Source organism: Podarcis muralis, chromosome 2 (genome assembly GCF_964188315.1).
Source record: "Podarcis muralis chromosome 2, rPodMur119.hap1.1, whole genome shotgun sequence".
Taxonomy (NCBI): domain Eukaryota; kingdom Metazoa; phylum Chordata; class Lepidosauria; order Squamata; family Lacertidae; genus Podarcis; species Podarcis muralis.
The window spans coordinates 41,094,586-41,118,835 of NC_135656.1; the positions used below are offsets into that span (position 1 = coordinate 41,094,586).

General features: G+C 45.4%; 1 protein-coding gene across 1 annotated transcript; it reads left to right on the forward strand.

Annotated features, from left to right (window-relative positions):
* Positions 1–1,272: 1,272 nt before the first annotated feature.
* LOC114590750 (bMERB domain-containing protein 1-like) lies at positions 1,273–24,250 on the forward strand. The gene is made up of 6 exons (XM_028717183.2): positions 1,273–1,628; positions 6,872–6,992; positions 19,237–19,310; positions 21,285–21,399; positions 22,182–22,255; positions 22,939–24,250. Exons 1-6 carry the CDS (start codon positions 1,550–1,552, stop codon positions 23,055–23,057), a joined length of 582 nt encoding a protein of 193 aa, XP_028573016.2. The 5' UTR covers positions 1,273–1,549; the 3' UTR covers positions 23,058–24,250.

Consider the following 24,250-nt stretch of genomic DNA (forward strand, 5'->3'; position numbering starts at 1 on the left):
CCTGCAGGATCAGACCAAAGACCTGACTAGTCCAGTATCTTATTCTCACACTGACCAGATGCCTATGAGAAGCCCGCAAGAAGGGTATGAGTACAATGTCACTCTCACTCTCAAGATTTCCAGCCATGGGCATATATAGCCCATATATAGCGTTTTCCTCCACGAATTTGGGTTGTTTTATTGCTTCATCTGTGAGAGTTTTTAGAAATGTTGGTGTAGGATTTATGATTTTAATTGTATTTTACTGGTTGATTATTTAATGTTTGCAAACTACTCTGGAATCTATTTACAAGATGGTCAGTTTAGAAGCTCCATAGCTAAATGAAACATTTGCATCTTAGCTGCCTTGATTTTAAGGAACCACTTCTAAAGCCCTGTACTCAAAGTGCCTTTTGAATTGTTTGCTTATTAATGTCCTCATTGTGGGATGTGAAACACAGAGCAGTCAAATACAACATTTCTAGAGTGGACATAAAAGGGGGTATCTGGACCAGCCAGTTGGAAGTTCCTGTTTCCTCCTGGGCTGGGACAGACTTCCTCTACATGTGACCAGAGATGGGCGTGACCTCACCTATACAGGTAACAAAACAGCACAGGGGATGCAGACATCTCTCTCTCTGACTCCATTCCTGGAAGAAGCAACATCATCTTAGCCTGAGATGCTCTCTTGGCTTGCAGCCAAGAGAGGACAAAGAAGCTATCTCCTTATGGGATAGATTCCAGGTGTATATATTTTGTAGCTTATGTCTGCCTTCTGGGATCCATCTGTGAACAGAATGTGTGTGAATAAACTCTTTTATACTTTTATACAAGACTGTCTAATCTTTTATGAGGGAATAAAGGGGAATTACCAGGAAACTTATTTTAGAGGCTTAAACGAGCCTGGCAAAGACGTTATCCTCTGTACAAGTTAGAAAGGAGAATGTTACTCTGCTAAATTATAGAACTAGTGTTAACTAGTTGGGAAGGATATAATTAAACAATATATCCTCTCCTGTCTCCCTGAACATTCCCACACTAATAATAGTGGGCTTAATTTCATTCATTTGCTTTAAAAAGTAGTACCCTTCTCTCCTCCTGGAAAAAAAGTCCTCAGTGCTGCCCAATATACGTTTCCCCACTGACACAACATTCATCTCACCCCTTTTAAAGACATCTAAGTTGGTGCCTATCACAACATCTTGTGTTTTGCTGATGAGTAGTTTGCACTTATCTCCACCAGAGGGCGGCTCTTGGTGTCATAACAGAGCCACATCTAGTCTCCTGCAGCCTCCGATTCTATTTCATCTTTCGGCAGCTGTGCTAAAGCATCTCGGTGTGGAACTAGCAGGCAGCAGCTGCTGGGCAGGTACCAGGCTTGGCTGTATTCTGTGCTCCTTTGATTTTGCTTCTCTCTCTATTTAATCATTCCTTTTCCAGAGGATGGGCTCTGACTTCCCTGCAACGTGTGCTCTTTAGAAGTCCTTCTCCCTAAGGAATCATGCTCATTTAAACAAACAAAGAAAAAAAGATTAGAGGGGGGAAAACATCCCACAAGCAAGAGACAAGGATGGAGAAAGAAACCAAGGCATCCACCCAGTACGGATCCCTGGAGTCAACCAAGTGGAAAGCAGCAGATGCAGCCAAAGGTGAGATTAGTTTGCACACCTGGGGCACAGCAGCGAAGCACCAACTCCCTCCCTATTACTCACTGCACCCCCTGAAGTGGGGCTTAAATCCTTGCAGATCTGCATGATGCGTGTGTATGTGTGCCAGTATAACATTTGCCTGCTGGGTGTCTGCTATTTTCTGTCTTCCTTGAAAGTTTCGCAGCAGTGGAGATGGAGATGGATGTCTCGTTCAAATCCCACCCCCTAAAACCCCCACTCCTGGTGATGTTATTAGTGTGTGTGTGTGTGTGTGTGTGTGTGTGTGTTATATGAATGAGACCCCACCTGTCTGTCTCACTGGCAGTGGAAACGAAGCAAGTTTGCATTGAGTAGTGGCAGGCAGCGGGGAAAACATGAGTAGAGAAACCTGGCCGAGGACCAGACACTCCAGTCTCTGTTCATTCACAAAAAGAGCCTCTGGCGTGGATGGAGTTTGACTGCTGGGCACACTCTAGTAGCTTGGGGGATGCCTCAGTGCATGTGTGGGCATTACAGAACTGGCCAAAACGAGAAATGCAAATGATTTGGGGTTTCCAGGAAAGGCCACGTCCCCAAGTGTGAAGCTGAGGGGCATTGAGGCTTTTAGCAATATCCCATGAAGGCACTCAGGTAAGGATTTACTCCTTCTCTACTCAGCTATATACCATCTGTGTCAGCTCCCCATTTTTGTGAATGGGCATAACCGGGCAAGCGACAGGCAGGAAGGAGTTAATGCCAAAACGTCCCATTCAAGAATTCAGCTATCTCCTTCTGTTGCTTAGAGAAGCAGCCACACCTTACCAGTACAAATGCCTTTATCAGATCCTCAGTACAGTGTAGACTAGTGGCTAAAGCAGCATGCAGGACAAGGATGTTGCAGTTCCTTCCCCTTCATCCGCTGCTGGTGGGTGGGTGTTTATTATGTATATACAGTGGTGCCTCGGGTTAAGTACTTAATTCGTTCTGGAGGTCCGTTCTTAACCTGAAACTGTTCTTAACCTGAAGCACCACTTTAGCTAATGGGGCCTCCAGCTGCCACCGTGCCGCCGGAGCACGATTTCTGTTCTCATCCTGAAGCAAAGTTCTTAACCTGAGGTACTATTTCTGGGTTGGCAGAGTATGTAACCTGAAGCGCCTGTAACCTGAAGCGTATGTAACCCAAGGTACCACTGTATATGATACACAGAAGCATATTGGCATCAGGAGAATAGCACATTTGACCTGCTGCCCAAGTCTGCCTGTTTCAGCCAGGTTGCGTGGCAAAGAAGACCCTGTTGCTTGAAACAGTGGGTCTGGGCACTTGGCTGAGTTAGGTGGGTCACCAAGTGCAAAACCAGTTCAATTCCCCTGGCAGATGAGGCAAATTAAGCAAGGTGGCTCGGCTCAGGTCTGGAAACAGCATGCCAGCTTGGGCTCCTATGGTACTTCCCACACAAGCTGAGAGTACATCGTGTGGATCGGTGTGCCTTCTCTCAATCCCCAAAGCCTTCAGCTGGCTCCAGCCAAGAGCTACTCCCCCTGGAGGCTAGAGACAGCATGGGGTTGGCAGCCAGTGGTTTAATCACTCCCACCACAGCAGGTGAAGTTAATAGCTCAGTTCCGGACAAGAATACAGTGGTACCTCAGGTTACAGACTCCGCTAACCCAGAAATAGTATGTCGGGTTAAGAACTTTGCTTCAGGATGAGAACAGAAATCGTGGAGTGGCGGCGCAGTGGCAGCGGGAGGCCCCATTAACTAAAGTGGTCTTCAGGTTAAGAACAGTTTCAGGTTAAGAACAGACCTCCAGAACGAATTAAGTTCTTAACCCGAGGTACCACTGTATAGCATTTTGTTTGTGAGTTCTCTTAGCATAAACTATGGGATTTTCTGTTATAGCTTTTAGGATGGACTGGTAGTGCAATGGGAGAGGGGGTGCATTTAGTATGTGTGTGTGTGTGTCATCTGCCTTGGAGTGAAGGGTCTTTCATCTGTATTAAGTTTCCGTAAGACCTGATGAAGTTATTAGCATCTTATACGACTCAGCCTAAAATGCTTGGACTGTAATTGGTCATTTGGGTTAGGGGCCACCATCAACAGATTTGCCGGAGATGGCTGTGGTGCTAGGCTCCTAGCCAGCAGCTGCTTCCTCCAAAGTCACGGGAGGCAGGTGTTTAAAATTCCATCTTCTTCATTCATTCTCTCTTCCCAGGTAATGATCACAGCATTGTTTAGCTCATAGGTTTTCAACCTTTTTGATTCCACGGCTGCCTTGACCCAACTACATTCTTCCTGCGGCACCCCTGTGGGGCTCAGGAGCCCAGTTATGTCACCCCTTGCCTGCAGAGCTGGCAGCCTCTCACCCTTTTTCAAACACCCTCTCTTGTGGAGTGCTTCCTCAGCCTCCTCTCCTCTCCTCTCCCCTCTCCTTGGGAGTGCTCTGGGCAGCTGCCATCCCTGGTCTCTGAGCTGCCCCCTCTGACCCAAAGAGAGGTGCCTCCTCCCACTGCCTCGCAGGGGCCTCAGAAGCACCCCCTGGCCAGCCCCAGAGACACCAGCTTGTAGCCAGGGCTGCTGCAACAAGCAGCTGTTCAAGCCTTTGGGAGGCAGAGATGCAAGAGGGTATCAGGGGAGGGAAGGAAAGAGGGACAGAGGCCAGAGGCTGGCTTTTTCCTCTGACTTGACTCACTGGCACAGGCCAGTGTTGGGAGGTTATTTGGCTCCAGTAATGAAGTATTGATCTCATCACTTGGCTCTGCTAGTGCGTGCCAAGGAAGCTAGAGATGGCCTTTATACACTTTGTATAATGCAGCTGCATGTCTGTCCCTAAATCCAAAGGAATAATATTCTTCAGGATTGACTGGTCCAGTTAGTGCAAAATACAGAGCACGAGAGATGATGTTGGGGTTCAGACTTGATTGCATGCCAACTAATTCTTCCTATTTGTGTGTGTGAGGGAGGAGCAATTTTGCAGGAGACTTTCGCTGCAGGTAGATGCTCCATTCATTCAGGTAGTTCCATGTTTTTTCCATTTTATTTTCCATTTTATTAAACATTTATTTCCATTCATCCAAACCCATTCCAGGGTGGTTTGTAAGAATATCCATAGCAGTACTGGCACATGGTAGGGGAAAAGGACAGAGGTACAGGAAGCTACCTTAAACCACATCAGACCATTGGTCCACCTGTAGCTCAGTATTGCCAACACAGACTGGCAGTGGTTTTCCAGGTTTTCTGACTGGGGCCTTTCCCAGACCTACTTAGAGATGACCGAGATGGAACCTGGACCTTCCACATGCAAGTCAGGTGCACAGTCCTTCCCCAGAAAGCAGAGGGTACAAGACTCAGCAATAGAAACTTTTTTCATCTTGTAAACTGCCCTGTGATCCTCAGGTGAAGGATGGTAAAGAAATTTAACAACAACAAGAACAACTATTCAACTCTGAAATGAGGCTACTTCCTAACATCTGTGAGGGTGGGAAGAGAATGTGTTTCAAGGCTGCCCTTGGCTTAGTTGGGGTGGTAAAAATTCATTATGCATTTGAGATCAAATGCACTTCAAATGCAGGAAGTGCCCTAATCCAATCAGGATGAATTCTGAGCCTGGCATTATGCAAAGAGCCAGCCTTTATGTTTGTTAATGTAATGGCTCCTCTTATGGTTGATTGTAAAACAACAACCTCAAAGCAGTTTAAAGGTAAAGAGACCCCTGACCATTAGGTCCAGTCGTAACCAACTCTGGGGTTGCAGCGCTCATCTCGCTTTATTGGCTGAGGGAGCCGGCGTCCAGCTTCCGGGTCATATGGCCAGCATGACTAAGCCGCTTCTGGAGAACCAGAGCAGCGCACGGAAACGCCGTTTACCTTCCCGCCGGAGCGGTTCCTATTTATCTACTTGCACTTTGACGTGCTTTTGAACTGCTAGGTTGTACAAGAAGGTAAAACAAGAAAATCAAGAAAAAACTCTCAACTTTGAAACAATGAAGGTTCCTAGGACTTTTGAAGTCCATTTCTGTGTCTGCAAGAAATGTACGCAGGGGTTGCATGTTTGCTGCAGCAATGTATTATTTTAGCCAAAACTGTACACAGCAATATTACTGTAGTAAATAACTATTTTTCATCCTTCCAGTAGCACCTTAAAGACCAACTAAGTTAGTTCTTGGTATGAGCTTTCGTGTGCATGCACACTTCTTCAGATACAATGTATTTTTCATCCCTCATTCCAAGAATCACAACTGCTGAGTCCGTTCTTATTTGGGGAGCAGTTGTTTGAATGTCATGAGCACCTACTAGACAGTGCCTGTGACATGCAGGAGAACAGGAGCCACTTAACTGTTCACCCTGCCCACTTGTGCCTATTGAAGGACCTGTGGAGTCGTCCCCCCCGCCCAAGTCTTTGCTTGAGTTCTTTGCTTGATGTAGGTGAGAGAGCAACTTTTCCACCAAGAGAGCCTCTCTCCTTCTATAGTCAAAATGGCAGGCCAGTCCTAACTGCTACTCCCTGGTGGGTCTTCTCTAGAGCAAAAGCTTTTGTTCTTTGGACCTTTGACACAATAATAATAGCACAGTGCCATTCCCCCTACACTGAAAGGAAAAGGCATGCACAGATAATTTGGTCTCCATCAAAGCTGGTTTCGTTTCAGAGATTCCACAAGGGATTATAATAAAAAAAACTAAGATGAGCACATTCCCTGTAATCTTAGTATAAGAGTGCAGACTCTGAAATTGCTGCCAGACTCTTGACAACTATGTTAAGAAGATAGGAGGGGAAATGTGCTTCTCTAGAGGTATAAAGAGAGAAAGGAGCCCCCCAGGCACTGCTGTGAAAGGAATATGTCTGCCTCAGGGGAGTTTGGAAGAAGGAGTGGAGGAGCAGCTGCCATCTATGGAACTAATTCTCTGCAGTCCCTCCTCCATTTCCTCAGTGATATTTTCATGCCATTTTATCAGCTGCTCTTAGATCCTGTTGAAGGCAATGATATGAGACTGAACTGTGGCTCTCCAGACGTTGTTGGACCACAACTCCCATCATGCCTCATTCTATACTGTGCTGGCTGAGGCTGATGGGAGTCGGAGTCCAACAGTGTTGGGGAGGGGCACAGGTCCCACATAGGCCATATAAGGCAGCCTGACAGAAATCAGAACCTCTTAGCCATGTGGCCATAAATTGGAAGCGATTCCAGTCCAATCACTGATGGCATTGCTTGCTTTCCTGTCCACCCCCATCCCATCTGCTAACTGAGTTCCTTTTCCCATTTGCCCTCAGAGGATGAGATAGTGTCCATGGCCGACTCCACAACGACCATTGATGACATTGAAGGGGAGCTCTTCAAAATTGAGAGGATCCGGGAAGTTCTGGTGCGGAGGGAGTCGGAGCTCAGATACATGTGAGTTGGGAAACTGGAGAGCAGGATGCCCGTGGGAGGGCGCTCAGCAAGGTGCAAAGTCTCCATGGGCAGGATCCTGTCTCTTTCCACCACCTGTAAGGAGGCAAGAGGCAGCTGGTCCTGGGTGCTCCTCTTCATCTCTCCCTCTCTCTGTCTAGATCTGCTCAGTTTCCCTCTCCCTGCTTTGAGTTCACAATTCAGTCTCTCTCACTGAGAAGAGTCCACAAGAGTATCAGGCCTCTCTTTCAGCCTGCCTGGGTGGGTGGGATCCCATGTTATCTCAAGCTGTGTATGCCAACTTCAGGAAAGGTCAAATAGCCCGCCTGGCCCTCTGCATCACGGAACACCCCCCCCCCCGAAGCGCGCAAGGGTTTCTCAGCAGACAGCTGATTGGGAAGTGGCTCATGGGAGCGTGGGTGTTTTGAAAAGAGCTGCTGTATAGGATGTGTTATTAGCCCAATGCTGCCGACTAAGTTCTGTGGATAGTGAAAATATGAGGTGGGCTGCCTCCAGCCTCTTCACCTAAACCTCTTCACCAAGCCTACATGTGCAGAAGTTGTACACATGTACATGCTGTACACAGAATCTGTACAGCAACCGCTTCACAATTTCTCCATGTTTGAACCAATGGAAAGGGACTACTGCGTGACCATGAAAACATTTCCTGGATTAATCGTTCTGGTGTCACAGGACACTGTTAACTCGCTGAGGTAAAACCAGGTCAGGAGAGAGCTATGGATTAAAAATTCAGGAGCTCCTCCTGACCATTCATAGATGCACCAAGAGTGGGGACCTTGTGTTTATTCAGACATTGTTGGACTGCAACTCCCATCAGCCCCAGCCAGCACAGTACAGCCATCTCTCTCTCTCTCTCTCTCTCTCTCTCTCTCTCTCTCTCTCTGTGTGTGTGTGTGTGTGTGTACATTGGTACCTCGGGTTAAGTACTTAATTCGTTCCGGAGGTCGTTCTTAACCTGAAACTGTTCTTAACCTGAAGCACCACTTTAGCTAATGGGGCCTCCTCCTGCTGCCGCGCCGCTGGAGCACGATTTCTGTTCTCATCCTGAAGCAAAGTTATTAACCCAAGGTACTATTTCTGGGTTAGCAGAGTCTGTAACCTGAAGCGTATGTAACCCGAGGTACCTCATCTATCTATCTATCATCTATCTATATATATCTCCCTGCTGAATTGGGTTGGGAGGTAAAGGGTGTAGCACACTGTTACTGAACATAGAAGTTTGGTTTTACTGTCACAGCCAATAGCCATTGACACTGCATGTGGTCCAAAGGCTCAAGGGGCCACCACCTTGAAGGTCTGATCAGTGCCTGGACAGGAGGCAGCCTGGGAACCTCATGTATGCTGCCTTGGGTTCCATTATGGAAGAAAGGCAGGATGCTGTTGTAAGGAAAATAAACAATAAGTGCCCAATCCTTTGAAAAGCCACCCAAGCTAGCAACCGGTGACACAGCTTATGGTACAATTTTTCTTCTCGGTCCTGAGCCTACCACAGCCCCTGCCCCTGCCATGTCAATGAGAATGAGATGTAGCATCGCACTATTTAGAAAATGCAAAAAGAAACTCATCTTCCCTTTGATGACTTCCAGCATCTGGTACTGCAGAGACTGACTGTAGCTAGCCTAATCTGTGCCAACCCTTCTGCAGCTAAGAATGACTCAGCGAAGCAAAGCTTCTGCGATCCAGCTGTACTCATCCCAATGCCATAGGGATTGGTCCTCATCAAATGCTGGGCTGCTGTTAGGAACCTATGTATCCCTTGGGGCATCCATGGATCTTTGGATGTACCTTGAACACAGGGCTGGCTAACCTGTGGCCCTCCAGATGTTGTAGGACTCCAGTTCCCATCAGCCCCACCCAGCATACTCAATTGTCAGGAAAGGGTGGGAAGTGTGGTCTGGCAATGCCTGGAGGACATGGCGGCTTTAGTGGAACTGTGCATCCTCCTAAGAAACCCCCTTGACAAATGCATCTCATTTTTACGTGATGCATCCTGGCATATATTTCAGACTCAGCCAAAGGGAAGTGCCATAAGGACCCCAGGGATGCATCCATTGTCCTTTATGCAGCATTATTCTGGAACACAGGAAACTGCCTGAGCCAGATCATTGGTCCCTTTTGCTCAGGGACTGGCAGTGGCTATCCAGAGTTTGAGGCAAAGGTCTTTTCTGGTTTGACTTGGAGATGCTGGGGATTGAACCCAGGACCTCCTGTATGCAAAGCAGATGCTCTACCACTTCTTCTGGTTCCTGTCCAACAGAAAGCATATTCTTGGTGCTGCAATGAACCCCAAATAGGGGCTGTTAGAGAAGAAGCACCCCCAAATATGTCTGCATTGCAGGTTTGGCAGCCCTGGGCTTTCAAGGAATAGCCTTACAGGCTTCTGCAACCTGTATACACATAGAGAGAGATCTAAAACTGAAGTCAGAGGTGAGTCATCATTCATCAACATTAGCCTAAACCTGACTGCGATGTCAACACCGTGCCTCTCTCCTAGGGGTGGAAAGCCCTCCCATTTGCTGTGTTACAGCATGGCCTTTTCCTTCTTGAGTCAGCAGTGCAAGCTGACTTTTTCAAGGCAGCGGAAGGAGGGAGAAATTTCTATAGCTCTGATTTCCATGCTAGAGCAGCCTTTGTTTGTTTTCTTCAATCTCTGAATCACTCCGTGGAAGAAGCAGCCAAGCTGCAGGTGTCAATATCCACCCTACAGCACACAAGGCAGGTTTGCCAAGGACATGCTCTGCATAGACTGTGGGTTCCACAGAGCAGGGCTAATTTTTGCCCCTGAAAGATATCAACAGGGACAGGAATTTGCAAGGGCAGACAAAAGCCTTTTTCTAGATCCAGATTTATTTTCAGCTGCCCACCCCCAAATTGGCTTAGCCCTTAAACCAGAGATAGGGACCTGTCACCTTCTATACATTGTTGGACTACAGCTTCCATCAGCCCCAGCCGGCATGGCCAATGGTCAGGGATGGTGATGTTGTAGTCCAGAATCATCTGCAGGGCACCAGGTTGCCCTAGAAGTCCTATTTATATATATACCAGTCTTCCATAGAGATGAAAAGTATATAGATGAAAACAGCAGCAACAGTAGCAACAAAATCCAACTATCTAAGCTAGCCAGGCATAGAAGAACATCAACCAGAAGTGAACCAGAAGAAACTGGTCTTGCAGTCACTATGAAAAGAGAGCAAAAAGGTGGCTTACTGTTGTAGCTTACTGTAAAAACAGCACACAGTAGAGCTTTCTGGCAGGACCACAGCAAGCAAGAGGGCTCCAGAGATGGTCTTTGGAGCATGATGTTCCTACACCAAGTCAATGGCTTTAAAGTGTAGCCTGATTTGACAATCCTTGCAACTGGCCTGACACAGAGCGGGTTGGAAATGATTGTGCCTTCCAACACCTGTCAGAAGGACTGCACTTAGGCTGAAACTTCTGTAGCATCTTCAAGGGCAGCTCTATTCAGTGTGCATTGCCATAATCAAGCATGGAAGTTACAGAACTGTGAATTAACGTAGAAAAAGGAAAGTTCTCCCCATTAGCTGAAAGTGGGGGGGAAGGTCTCCTGGCAACCTGCCTTTTGAAAAGCAGTGCCAGGTCAATGAGTATACCTAGGGCAGCCATCCCCAACTGGTGTCCTCCAGGTGGACTACAACTCCCATCAGCTCCAGCAGCATGGGATGATGTGATTATAGTCCAAGACATCTGGAAGGCCATTAGGGGGTTGGGGAAGGCTTAACCTGAACAGAGAAGGTGGTAGAAACCCCATCAATGACAGTTTTGGTACTCCCTCCCAAACAAATATAAGGGCTGCTTTCTGCCCACTTCAGAGTTGTTATAGACTTAGCCCAAAGTCTACACCAAATGTTGCTGCTACTGCTGCTGTGATGCAGACTTGCTGGCTGCTAATTGCCTTTTTCTCCCAAGTACTGCTGATTATCTAATGAATTCTCCCACGCAGCCACCCACACTGGTGACTCTTGATATGACCTCCATGCAATTCTCTCTTCTAGCCCAGGCATCCCCTTCAAAGTGGTCTAGCCTTGTCCTCCTACTTAAGGGGGGGGGGCGTACATCAATAGATCCTTGTCTCCTTCAGTGTGAGCTTTGCCCAAGGCCAAAAGCTCTTTTTATTCATATTCGTCTACAAGAAGCAGGACTCTTGGAACAGTATAACTGAGTGGCAGTGTTGTGGGACTAAACTCTCCTTTCTCAGGTGCTTATGTCCCCTGGCTAGTTGCTCAATGGTAACATATCTTGCAGAGGAAGGTAACAGCCATGAGGCTGCTAGAACGTGTGTGTGTGTGTGTGTGTGTGTGTGTGTGTGTGTGTGTGCCTTTGCTTCAAGGAGCTGTAGCATAAGCATAAATAAGAGTAGAGTATTGAAGTGGGGTCTAATTGGAGCCTGGATATGCGTCATGTGTTGCCATATCCAGGACTGTGAGTTAGATTTGAGAAGCCAATGCCTGCATTACATTTTGGAGAATTCTTATTTTAGAGTGGAGCCGTTGTAACACTGAGGCTCCTAAGATAGTGGATTCTCTGGTATGTGTTTCTTTCACAATTTTTATCAAGAAACACAGGAAGCTGCCCTAGACTGAGTGACACCCATATTTTCTGCGCTGACTAACAGTGGCTCTCTTGAGTTTTAGATAGGGGATATTCCCAACCTTACCTGGAAATTCCAGCGGCTACACCTGCAAGCCTTCTGCACGCAAAGCAGATGTTCTACCACTGAGCTAAGGTGCCTTCTCACCCTGCCAGATCTGTTTTCTGTGAAACAGAAGCACAAATGTTCCTGACACTTTATTTTGATATGACTGGCAAAAGGCAGAAACATGTGAACAGCAAAAAGACATCATAAGCCTGCGAAAGTGACTTGGAAACTACAACTAACCCAGAATTCAGCTGCCAGATTGCTGAGTGGGGGTACAGAAGATAATTAGACTTGCTGCTTCCACTACAGCAGCTTAAGAGGTAGCTAGCTGACTGATTAGGCAATATGTGAAATAGTCTTTTAGTTAGCAAGAAAATTGGTTTAAGTTAAGACTATTTCTTCAAGTGATGCTAAAAAGGCCTCCCCCCCCCCCAGAAAGCATCACTTGTGAGAGCAGTTAATGCAGCAGAGTGTATTTTTAAATGGTGTCCAATCTTGCCAATTTAGGTTTTACTTTCAAACTACAGATGGTAGGTAGTACAAAACCTAGTTTAAGTGTGAACGGGGCCTTATAGTTTTTCAGTGGTGAGTTGCAGTGCCTGAAAGAGCTACAATCAGATTCCATGCCCAGTTCTTCTAAGGTAGAGGGGCCCAATTTTTCCCCAAAGAGGGCCAGATTTGATGAAGTGAACATGCATGGGGGCCAACCAAAGTTGTCGGGATTTTTTTTTAGGATTTAAATTGTCGAGTTTTTTTATGATTTTACCCCAGAATTCAACTTGTTGAGCTTTTTTAAGGATTTGGCTCCAGTAAATAAACTGCCATAGAGGCCAGATTAGGCCCCCAAGACGGACTTTGGATATGCCTGTTCTAAGGGCTGTCAGAAGACAGAACCACGGATAGCTCCCTCTGTCTGCTTTTTTCAAAGATGGGAGGAAGTGTGATAGACTATATTCTGATATCAAGATTCGCCTATAACTCTGTGTCAAAGTTTCAAGTGGGACATAACACTGGAAGCGACCACCTCCCACTAATTTTAGCGCTCAATGGCCCATCGTTTAACAAACCCACGGCTAACCTTTACTACACCCCCAGCATTAATCTGGGGTCACTGGCCCCCAGAAGAATTAAATGGACCCCCATGCTCAATACAGAGCTAACTCATCTCCTCCATTCGGAAGACATGAAGACCATCTACTCAGCCATTGTATCAGCTAATACCGGGGAAAAGGCCATGGCCTCTTTCAACGAGTTATTAGCAAGACTAAAGACCTTCCTAACAACTGAGATACTTAATTCTGTTGCAAAGCGGGCAAAGGATGAAGAGAGATGGCTTGATTCGGAGTGTAGACAAGCAAGGAAACGTCTGAGATCAACCTATCGGAATTACAGAAACACCGGAGCACCCTCGCTATTTATGGCTTACATCTATTTAAGACGAAACTACAAACAGCTATTAAAGGTAAAAAAACAAAAAGCTGAGAGATTGGCCTGGTGTAATTTAGTGAAGGCCTCAAATGAGAAAGACTCAACCACCATTATGGGCCTCCTGGGCCAGGAGTGGATTGGTCCCACATGTACTGTAGAACCCCAGGAGTGGATGAAATATTTTCAAACCCTCTTCTATGACGACAAAGCTCAGCACAATGATCCAAGTGCCTACTCCGAGAATTTACCATATTGGCCTCCTGTCTCCATAGAGGAGTGGGGAAACTAATTGCCCAACTGAAAAACAACAAAGCCCCGGGCATAGACCACATTCCAGCAGAGCTCATGAAGAACAATATCAGTTGGTGGGCTCCTATAATGGCGTCAATATTTACATACATCGATTCAACAGGCATAATCCCTGGTTGCTGGACAGAGGCAGTAATCATCCCAATCTATAAAAAGGGCCCTATGGCAGATCCAGCGAGCTATAGACCCATTCGCCTCCTTACTAGCCCCAGCAAATTGTATGCCAAACACCTCCACATCAAACTAATTGACTGGATGGAAACTGAGGCAGTTCTGGCAGAGGAGCAAGCCAGCTTCAGACAGGGCAGAACAACAATAGACCATTGCTTCGTATTAGCACACCTTATTGACAAATACGTCAATAAAACACGTGGGATTCTCTGTCTGCTTAGTGTGCCCCCCAGCCCCCCTATAAAATAATAAACCATATGCCTCTATTAGTTCGTTACGTATGCAAAAACAAGAGTTCTGACATCAGCAGCAAAATACATTTTCCTCATACAGTAGAAGAGGAGTAGCAGTTGCTGTGCTTTGAAAGAGGAATTCTTTGGGTTTGTGTAGGTGGTTTAGCTGCCTTATCCAATGCCCTGCTGAGTTCTGCAGGCAGCTTGGCATGAAGAAAGTGGAAAAGCTCTTCTCCCTCTTTCATGATACTAGAAGACAGGTGCATCTGATAAAGCTAAACATTGGAAGAGTTATAATAGACAAAATACAGTACTTCTTCTCACAGTGTATTATTAAACTATGAAATTCACTACTACTACAAGAAGAAGAGGAGTTTGGATTTGATATCCTGCTTTATCACTACCCGAAGGAGTCTCAAAGTGGCTAACATTCTCCTTTCCCTTCCTCGCCCACAACAAACACTCTGTGAGGTGAGTGGGGCTGAGAGACTTCAAAGAAGTGTGACTGGCCCAAGGTCACCCAGCAGCTGCATGTGGAGGAGCGGAAACGCGAAGACGGTTCACCAGATTACAAGTCCACTGCTCTTAACCACTACACCACACTGGGATTACTACCAACTCTGGGACAGTGTTAAGAGATGATCCACCAAATTCACTGAGGATAAGGCTATCTGTGGCTCTAGCCACAAGGGCTATGCTCTGCCTCCACAGACAGTGGTAATATACCTCTGAATACCAGGTCTGGAAACTACAGGAGGGGAAGATTGTTGTTGTGCCAAGATCCTGCTTGCAGGCCTCTCATAGGGGTCTGGTTGGCCACTATGAGAACAGGATGCTGGACTAAATTGGCCACTGGCCTGCTTTAGTGCTGCTCTTTAAGTAAAAGGTGGAGGAATGGCCTGTCCATTTCTGGCCTTTCATGTTTGTTTGTTTTTTTTTAACTTTTCATTTTCTCACTCATTGGAATCTTAGAATTGTAGAATTAGAAGGGATTCCAAGGGCCTTCTAGTCTACAATAAAAGCTCAACTTTTAGGAAGTAAAAACTGTGGAATTGGTTTTCTGGAGCAGATATTAAAACCTTAATGTAATCACCATGGATTATGCAGCAGGGAAAGATCCACAATATAAGATGATAAACATTTGTTACCTTGACGTAACAGTTTGCTTTGCAAGCATTTCCCCAGAAACCCGTACAGCAGGTTGTAGGCACTCTGCACTGACTTCTCAATACTTCCAGAATAGCTAGCCTTTTAGTTAAACTTTGAGCCAACAATACATCCATGACAGTGATGGTGTCAACTGCAAGGGAGCAGGAACTCTAGATCAGGGGTCAGCAAACTTTTTCAGCATGGCTCCACTGTCCCTCAGACCTTGTATTTTGAAGAAGAAAAATAACAAATTCCAATGCCCCACATATAACCCAAGATGCATTTTAAATAAAAGCACACATTCTACTCATGTAAAAAACATGCCCCACAATTAACCCAGAAATGCATTTTAAATAAAAGGGGGCCAGATTTAGAAGGCAATTGGGCTGGATCTGGCCCCTGGGCCTTAGTTTGCCTACCCATGTTCTAACGCATTAAGCCAAGAAGGGCTATCCTGTATTCTCAGGTCTCAAGAGCAAAAAGAAAGATATAACAAAAGGTGGAAATGTCTATTGCTTAAAACCTACTGTGCATTCTGATGCATGTTTACTCAGAGGCAAGCCCCACTACATTCAGTGGGGCTTACTTCCAAGAAAGCATGCATAGAATTGTGATCTTACCAACTCTCCCTAATCTCACCCCCACCCCACCCCCAATTTCTTTACATGTGAAATTGTAGGTTATCAATTTATTATGATTCGAATTGGTCGGTCCTTCCAGGGTTAGGAGAAATTGTACTGGAGGTTGGACCTAGACCCCAGGTTGTCAGTTGGCCATACCTGCATTCTGCCATTCTTAATGGAATATGGTTCATAATGCGGAATCTGGTGCTCCTGGAGATTTCCTGCTATACAGAAGTATGCCTCTAGCCCTCGTGTCTGCAGGGAAGGGGCAATTATTATAACGAGAGTAGCTGCTAAAAAGGGTTTAGGAATCAAATGGTACCTAGGTGGGGCCTTCACTCATCATTTAGGACCATTTTTCTTTTCACTTATTAAAGACAGCCTGAGCAAGGCTGCATGGATTAATTAGCACATCAGAAGACCTCTGTGAAAAATGGAAAACTCAAGAAAAAAGAGAGATTGCCAGGATGGTTACATAATGTAATGCAATTAGATGCACTGTTCTGATGAATGTAACCTATGTATATTATGCACATAATTCTTCTGCTGCAGGGATGTGCTATAGGAAGTAAAATTACACAGACATACACAAAAGGTAGCCAACCCAAATTCGCTGATGGATAATACAACAATCTCTATTGTGGAACTGTAAAGACAATTAGATAATAAAATTTCATTAATTTTAGCCAGCTTTCTTTTGTTGTCAGATAAAATGTATTTGTTTAAGCCAAGGGGTCTCAATAAATCATTACAGAATTACTTAGTAATTCACATTCAATTTAAAAATAAGGCATGAAATGGGAGTAAAATGCCAATGTTGTTGTTGTTTTTTTTGAAAAAGAATCCCAGTTCTTAAATTGTATCTATCTCCTTGCAATGCAGTTGAACAGCTCCTAATTTCTGCTTTACTGTGCATGGCCCTTTGAGTCACTGCAGACATAATATAATTCTATCTGCACATATTGGAGCACCCACAATACGACAGTACTGCACAGCAAAGTTTATTATACATCTGTTTATTTCAGTACAATCATATCCCACCTTTCTTCTTTCAAGCATCTCAAGATGACATACTCAAAGTGGTTCCCAGAAGATCTCCCATCCAGAAAATGACCAGACCCAGACCTGCTTAGCAGCAGCATGGTGACTGCATCATGTGCCCCCAGACCACATGGGGGCAGGAGTGTGGTGGAGTCTCCTTCTTTGGAGGTCTTTAAGCAGAGGCTTGACAACCATATGTCAGGAGTGCTCTGATGGTGTTTCCTGCTTGGCAGGGGGTTGGACTCGATGGCCCTTGTGGTCTATTCCAACTCTATGATTCTATGATTCTATGATTCTACCATGCCCTGGACTAAGGGGAACTAGATCAATGAGACACAGCTGACATGGCATACAAGGACTACTTATAGGAGCTGCTGCTATACCTTTTCTGGGACTTTTCCTTGTGCTGTTGTTGTTGCTATACCCTACCCATCTGATTGGATTGCCCCAGCCACTCTGGGTGGCTTTCAACAAATATAAAAGCATAATAAAATACTAAACATTTAAAACTTCCCTATACAGGGCTGCCTTCAGATGTCTTCTAAAAGTCAGATAATTATTTCTTTGACATCTGATGGGCGGGTGTACTACAGGGCGGTTGCCACTACCGAGAAGGCCCTCTGCCTGATTCCCTGTAACTTCACTTCTTACAGTGAGGAATCCACCAGAAGGTCCTTGGAGGAGGACCTCAGTGTCTGGGCTGAGCGATGGAGGTGGAGACGCTCCTTCAGGGCTGAGACCATTTAGGGCTTTAAAGGTCAGCACCGTATGTTCCAAGTACACAGCCATTAAATCCTCTCCATTTTCCATGGCTTGCTAGCCATAGATGGTATCAAGCATCACTGCAAGCTAGCGAGCATGGATCAATATAGATAACTTTTGCTCCCAGCAGCCCCAAGTTAAATCTAGCTAGGAATTCGATTTCTAACCCTTAATGATTCTAAAAGTGATTTGGCACCCAAGGCTACAGATAATTTGCAAACCACGGGTGCAGTTTCTTCTATCACTAAGTTGTCCTTAGAAAGGTGAATTAGTATCTCACTGCCACCTAATTATTGAACTCTCTTTTCCCTCCTCTGTCTCAGTCCTATCCAAGTTATGATTCCTGTATGTGTGTGTTTGTGTTTCCTGAAAAAGAGCATTCCAGGTTATCAGATTATCTTAGAAGAAGCCCTCCACTCAAAGATGCTTCTTATAATCCTAAAAGCATCACATTATAAAACCAAAATGCAGTCTAAACTGAAGGAGAATGGAGAGAAGAAACAGCTGGCATGTGGGGAGGAAACCTGAATAATGTCTTCTGTATAAAATTATTTATTGGCTTTGAATAGGTATCAACACATTTGGCTGTATTCTCATAGGGTTTCTCCGGTGACCAAGATAAATTATAGGGTTGCCTATTTAGAGAACAGTATCCTCTGGAATTATCCAGCTTGTGACTGAGTCATTAGAGGAGCAACATTGATTCAAATCCATTTGCTGGGATGCAGATCTATAGTTTATTATTTCTGTCGCACTCCTCAGTATACAGATTTCTTCTCTTATTCATGAAGACGGATTAGGCTGAAAGGCAGTGACTTGCCTGAAGGGCATCTACAGGTAAGTCACTTTCATGGCTGAGAGAAGATTGTAGACTGGATCATCTTTGTTCAAAGCTCTCATAGCAGGCTGCCCTTGATTTTTTGCAATAGGTTCTGTGTTCCTGGGAAAATCTCTCCCTCTAGTGCCACCACTTGGTCCCTGCCATTGGTTCATGATACCTTGCTACAATGTTGGAGCTTGATCTCCCTCATTACTGTAGTCTACTATAAGCCCAATCACTACAAATGCCTATTCAGAAAAAAGGGCAAACCCATACAAGCTGTTCATTTGCACAATATTTGGTCATTATTCCACATATTCTAGTGCAATTTTCTGGTCGTGTTTCATTGTCACAAGGGTGAAGAAGTGTTTTAATCCACTTTAGATATGTGAACACAAGTTCAGGTACGCGATGTAATAATACTGACAAATCTGGAGGTGTCCAGAGGTATCCTGGGATGTCCAAATATCCAAGATAATCCCAGAGGCTTTGGAAGCAGCCTGATTCAGTCTGTGACCTTGCATTGGACACCCGCCTTAGAAGAGCCCCAGTTCTCTTCAAATCTCCCTGATTTGGCTCAGGATTCAAGGTTTGTCTGAAGCAAATGTGCACACCCCTAGTGTAAACCCTCCTTCCGAGATGGATTGTCTTCTACAGCTCCTTAAATGATCCCTTGTTGCATTCTGCATGTAGAAACACATGCTGCTTCACTTACCTGTCTCATGTAGCAATTTACTAATTTGGAAGAAAGGTTGTGGAGCAGCTAGAGAGTTTTAAAGTGTAAAATGCAGGTGATGGAGTAGAAAGTGGAAAACGATAAACAAGAAATATTCCACATATAATCTGTTGCAAGGTGGTATCAAAGGCCCCAAGCAACTGGTTTCAGCCAAATGTGTCCAACCCAGCTTGGAGTTCTTCCCAGCAGCATGCTGAAAGGTAAATGATTAGGATTTGCAGCAAGGGATGCTCAAGTGACTTGTCTCTGTGGTCTCATGTGGACAAGGGATTGAGGCTCCCTCCCTTGTCTTTTCAGGATGGATGACATCCAGCTTTGTAAGGAAATCACCAGATTGAAAAAGGAGTTGCAGAAGCTGATTGCAGTGCCAGGTAAGGCCCAAACCCATGGCAACTCTCCCAGGGAGTGAGTTTTCTTAGCACCTTGTTTTCCATAAAGCTTTGTTGGTGCCATTCCCATGTACTGAGGTATGAGGAGCTTGTGACCTCCAGCTATTGCTCAAATACAACTCCCATCACTCCCATCCACTGGCCATGTTGGATGGGGCTGATGGGAGTTGGAGTCCAATAACATCTGGAGGGTTGTGGATTCCCCACCCCTACCCTATTCACCAGTGGGCTTTGCCATTTACAGGATCTCTTGGCCTCCAATGCACTAAGCTAGGAGAGAATGTTGCAAAGGAATGTGAATTAAACAGGCCAATGCAAAGTTATCCTAAGACTTTTCTTGTCTCCGAGATGCTTGGCTAGCTTTGGAATCTGAATATTTAAATGTTAAGCAAAGCAGGAGGAGAACCCAGGCATCTCAGAACAGGTGAAACTTACTAAAGCTGTATAAAACCCATTCTGCCACAACCATCATGGGGGAAATAATAATAGTTTTATAAATATGTACTGCCCATAGCATTGTCTGCCACACCTAGTCCCAGTTAAGGGATGCCGTCATTAAGAAGGGAATAAAGGTTAGAAAAAGCCGAGAAGAACCTTCATGAAAGGTTGGGAGGATGTAAGAGCCTGTGGGAAGGAACAAAGATTTACAACCATCCATAGGAGGTCATAGTGGGAACCACCACTATGTTTGGTTGGAGATGTATAGACAGCGGGCTGCAAGTTGGTCCTGAAAGTCGTTGTCTGGAATCCTTGTATCCTGAACCACAGCCCAAATGTTTAAATAAAGTTTCTCAAGTCCAAGGTGCATCCTCCTTTTCTTCATGGTGCAGCTTGATCAGTACCAACTCACTCTCTGTTTGTGCAACAGTGCCCTACAACATGGGTCTTCATCCTCCAGGTCCTGTCCACTGCATAGCTTTGAGACTTTCAGCCCTGCCACTCTGCTTCTCCTGCCCCTCAACCACTTCCACCTCCACCAGAAAGCCTAGATGTCCTTATGAAGGGGCTACTCAAATGCTGCTTATCCATTGCTGGAAAACAGTTGGGTGCATACTTTATATTTATCTATTATCTAAGTATTTTAAAGTGTGTGGATGGGTTTTTGGAAGACGCCTGCACATGAATTTGTTCTATGTGTGGAGATCAGTGCATGCTGATAAATGCACGGTCTTCACAGTCAGGCTCTATTCTGAGGTCGTGAGTATCATGACGATCAATAGTTTCTTATCTGCCATAGCCCTCGTCCTCCTTCACAGCCATTGTAACATAACAACATTGTTGTCTTCCACCTCTTCTGCCCTTGAGGACTTCTTGGATCATTCGTTGTCTAGCTTCTCCCCTTTGACCTTATCACCTTGGGTGACCCTACTGGGAGTATGAGACTCCTGACGGCACATAGGAACATGCAAGTCCATTCACCATAACAAGGTGATGATTCTACGAGTGAGATCTGGCCTGCGAGAATAGCCTCTACCAAAGGCATCATGGACTTTGAAGAAGCATGGACTTGGGAAGAGAGGGAGAAACAAGCTCCAACTCTACAAGTCTACAATTCTGTGAAGCAGTTAATTATAGAGCAGTCTAAATTCAAGGAAGAGTAGAGAGGCTGATCCACTGTCACATTTTGACCTCTACAAGCTTCAGAATTTGTCTTTCCTTTTTGCTAGTTCAGCTACAGGTTGATGTAGCTCCACTGAGCTTTTGATTCAGCAACACAAGAAACACCTTAACATTATGTATAAGATGCTCAGGAAAACAAAATCAAAAAGGTATTGAAAGGATAGTAAGGTAAGTGCCAGGCAAACCTTTCTGGGGAAAGTGTTCCATCACTAGGATGCCACTACTGAGAGGGCCCTGTGTCAGGCAGGGGACACCCACATATCTCTTGTGCAATCCATTTGTTGTTATTCCTCTGCCATTAACCTATTGCTTTGTGGGTTTCCCCCTATTTTGCAGAAAATAAAAAATCTAAAGAAGACAAGCAGCAGGAGGAGGAGCTAGTGCAGCAGATTCACAAACTTGTGGAGACTCGAGATTTCCTGGTGGATGACGTGGAGTTTGAAAGGCTCAGGTACACATGGATATCAACAGCTGTGCCAGTTTCCTGGCTCCAGCTCAGTGTTGGCATGCACCCAGTGCTGTTCAGCATACCCAGGAGTTATCCCATTTTATCCCCACAACAACACTGTGAAGTAGGTGAGACTGAGTGAAGGTAACTGGCCTAGAGTCACCTCGAGTATTTGAAGCCAATTTTATCCACTAACTATTTGGTTGGGGTACGCAGGCAGACTTTGCTTCTGTTGCCTCCTCAGTTCCACACAGGGCAATTGTAAATGTGTGTGCTGTTAAATTCATTGTCACATATTGTTTTGTTTTTTTAAAGGGACTTTTCCAAAGGTAAGGTAAGGAGGTGGAGGCAGGGCTTACTCTACATCACTCACCAAAAACTCACCAAAAACTCAAATCATTGTCTCCAGGGATGATCAACCTTTTTGATCTGTAGATCTAAACCATTGCTTCTGGACAGTATTGCAATATTGGAGTCTAGGCAGATTTAAAAATAATAATAAAGGGCAAGAAACAAAGGCTTGGAGTACTGGTACAAGCAGGGAAAAGGAGCTGTGCATGTCAGTGAAGCACCACTCTTTCTGAAAGCAAATATTCCCTGGAGCCAAGAAAGAATAAAAAAGCAGCCTTGTCCTTCACAGAGATCTGAAGAACAGTAATTCAGGATACCTTGACTCTAACCTATCTGGATTATAGCCATACCTTCACACACACCAAGCAATGGTTGCTTATTGCTGGGATGCAAATCTCATCCACAGAGTAGTAACCAATTTCCTCCTTCCACAGAGAACGAGAAGAAGACAAAGAAATGGCAGAGTTTTTGAAGACCAGGATTTCCAAAACCTGCCTTCCGAAAACAAGTAGGTACTTGGGAGTGAGCAGCCTCCCTTTCTGAAATATAAACACTTTCCACTGCTGTGTGTATGTAGGAACAGGGTTGTGTTTCCTCCATGCTATATCTTGATCTCTTTCATCTTTTTCTCTATCTCTATTGCACCAAGAAAAGTTGAAATCTGTAACCTCTGTAAATGATGCAAATTTGCATAATTTAGACAAGGTGTTATGATTCTGCACTGTTTGCTCTTTTGCATTCATATATCTGGGTTTTGCTACCTTGCATGGCTGAATCCATTGTGCATAGATGCTGCTCCAGAAGGGAAGCCATTTGTGTGAAGAGGTTCCCGTGCAGTCTGGATAATGTCCATCAGCCAGGACACACACACACACACTAGAAGACTAGAAGACTGAGACTAAGGAAGATCAAGCTTACAGCCAGTGTCATGCCCTGGACTGGCTGTAAGGAAGCAGACAGGTGAAGGTCTGGTTGAGGGCAGACAGAGGTTGGTGGGGCAGTGCCCCCATTTGCCCATATGAACAATCTTCCACTGGTTGGTTATGGGCCAGCTTTAAAGCTCACACCTTCCATATGAGATGTGTGGACACCAGATGCAGACACCTGCTTACCTCAGGTAGATTGGTGGCTATCATAGGGCCTGATCATGAGCCCCTGTTCCCATAGCAGTAACTGTTGGTTCCTTCACAGCTCCAGTAAAAGAAAAGAGGATGACCTCAAGAGGACAGCAAACCTCTACACCATATGTAACAAAGACAGGCCTCACCCTTCTGAAGGAATGCTGTGGCTTCACCTGCTCGGTCATGTAGGCTGGGGCTGTTGTCCATATTGCCCACCCCACCCACCCCAAAACGCAAAATACATTCATGGGCAAACCCTGCCCGCCCACACCCCGGTCAACTGGATCCATTCAACTCATACAGAGTCACAAACTTCAGGAGCAGGGACAAGGGATTCTTTTGCAGATGACATGGACATTGAAAGCACATGTGGAAACTGCCGGGGGCCCAAAGGCAGGGCCGGCATCCACCCTCCTGCCGACCAAAACCAACCCACACAATCAAGGTGGGCATCACAAGTAGAGAGCCAGCACGCGTGCTGCCAAGTGGGAGGGCCAAACCACAGACAAAGATTTCAGCCTGCTGCCTTTTTCCTACCCTTTAACAGGGCGGGCAGGGAGAAAACAGGAGCCCTCAGTCAGGATACTGTTTGCAGGCTGGCTACAGGGTGGTGAACCAGAGAAGGTTTCAGGCAGCAAAATATTGTTGCCAAGTGCACACAAACAAATGCACACAAGCACACACATGCAGACAATATGGAAGGACCGAGCCCTTCTGATAGTTTAAAAGCAAGAAGAATCAGCAGGACTAATACAACACTCTCTGCCCACCTCCCCCCTCTCTCACACACACAACCCCGGCCTCTCAGTAATGTGGATGTTGCTCCTCTTCATTCCTTCTCTGATTAGCAGGTTACATCGAAACCGCCATGAAGTTACCTAGCAACTGTGGGGCACTGAGCCTTTCACCGTATCATCTCTGTGGCCGCTTCCATGTGCAGAATGATGGCAATCTGTTTAAGTTTATTCTTAAATTACTGCCCAGCAGCAGTCTCATTCACAGCGATCACCAGCTCTTCATTCTTCATTCTGTTCAGCGCAAAGACGGGTGGCTAATTAAATGCTGCTTCAAACGGTGTGTGAAAATGGGTGTAAGGAGTATATGCAGAGGAGAGACTACCATGTGTGAATGTCTGTTTTGATGTCAGCTACACCTTCTGGGAAAATAGGTGCTAGCATGGTCTTCACATAGGATGGTGTGCAGAGATATTGACATGCATAGTTCCCCCATCCCTATAAGGGAAAAGACACATATTAAGCAGCCCGGAGAGTCCCAGAAACAATGGATTCCTAAACCATCCCTAGCAGGACATCCAGTGTCCTCCTTTAAATTTCTAGGGGTGGTTTCTACAGCAGCATCTACTGTATGTTCCCAATCTTTTT

Coding starts and splice junctions, on each gene's coding strand:
- LOC114590750 (XM_028717183.2), top strand. CDS start 1,550: ATGGAGAAAGAAACCAAGGCATCCACCCAGTACGGATCCCTGGAGTCA. Junction 1,629..6,871: donor AGCAGCAGATGCAGCCAAAG/GTGAGATTAGTT, acceptor ATTTGCCCTCAG/AGGATGAGATAGTGTCCATG. Junction 6,993..19,236: donor GAGTCGGAGCTCAGATACAT/GTGAGTTGGGAA, acceptor TTGTCTTTTCAG/GATGGATGACATCCAGCTTT.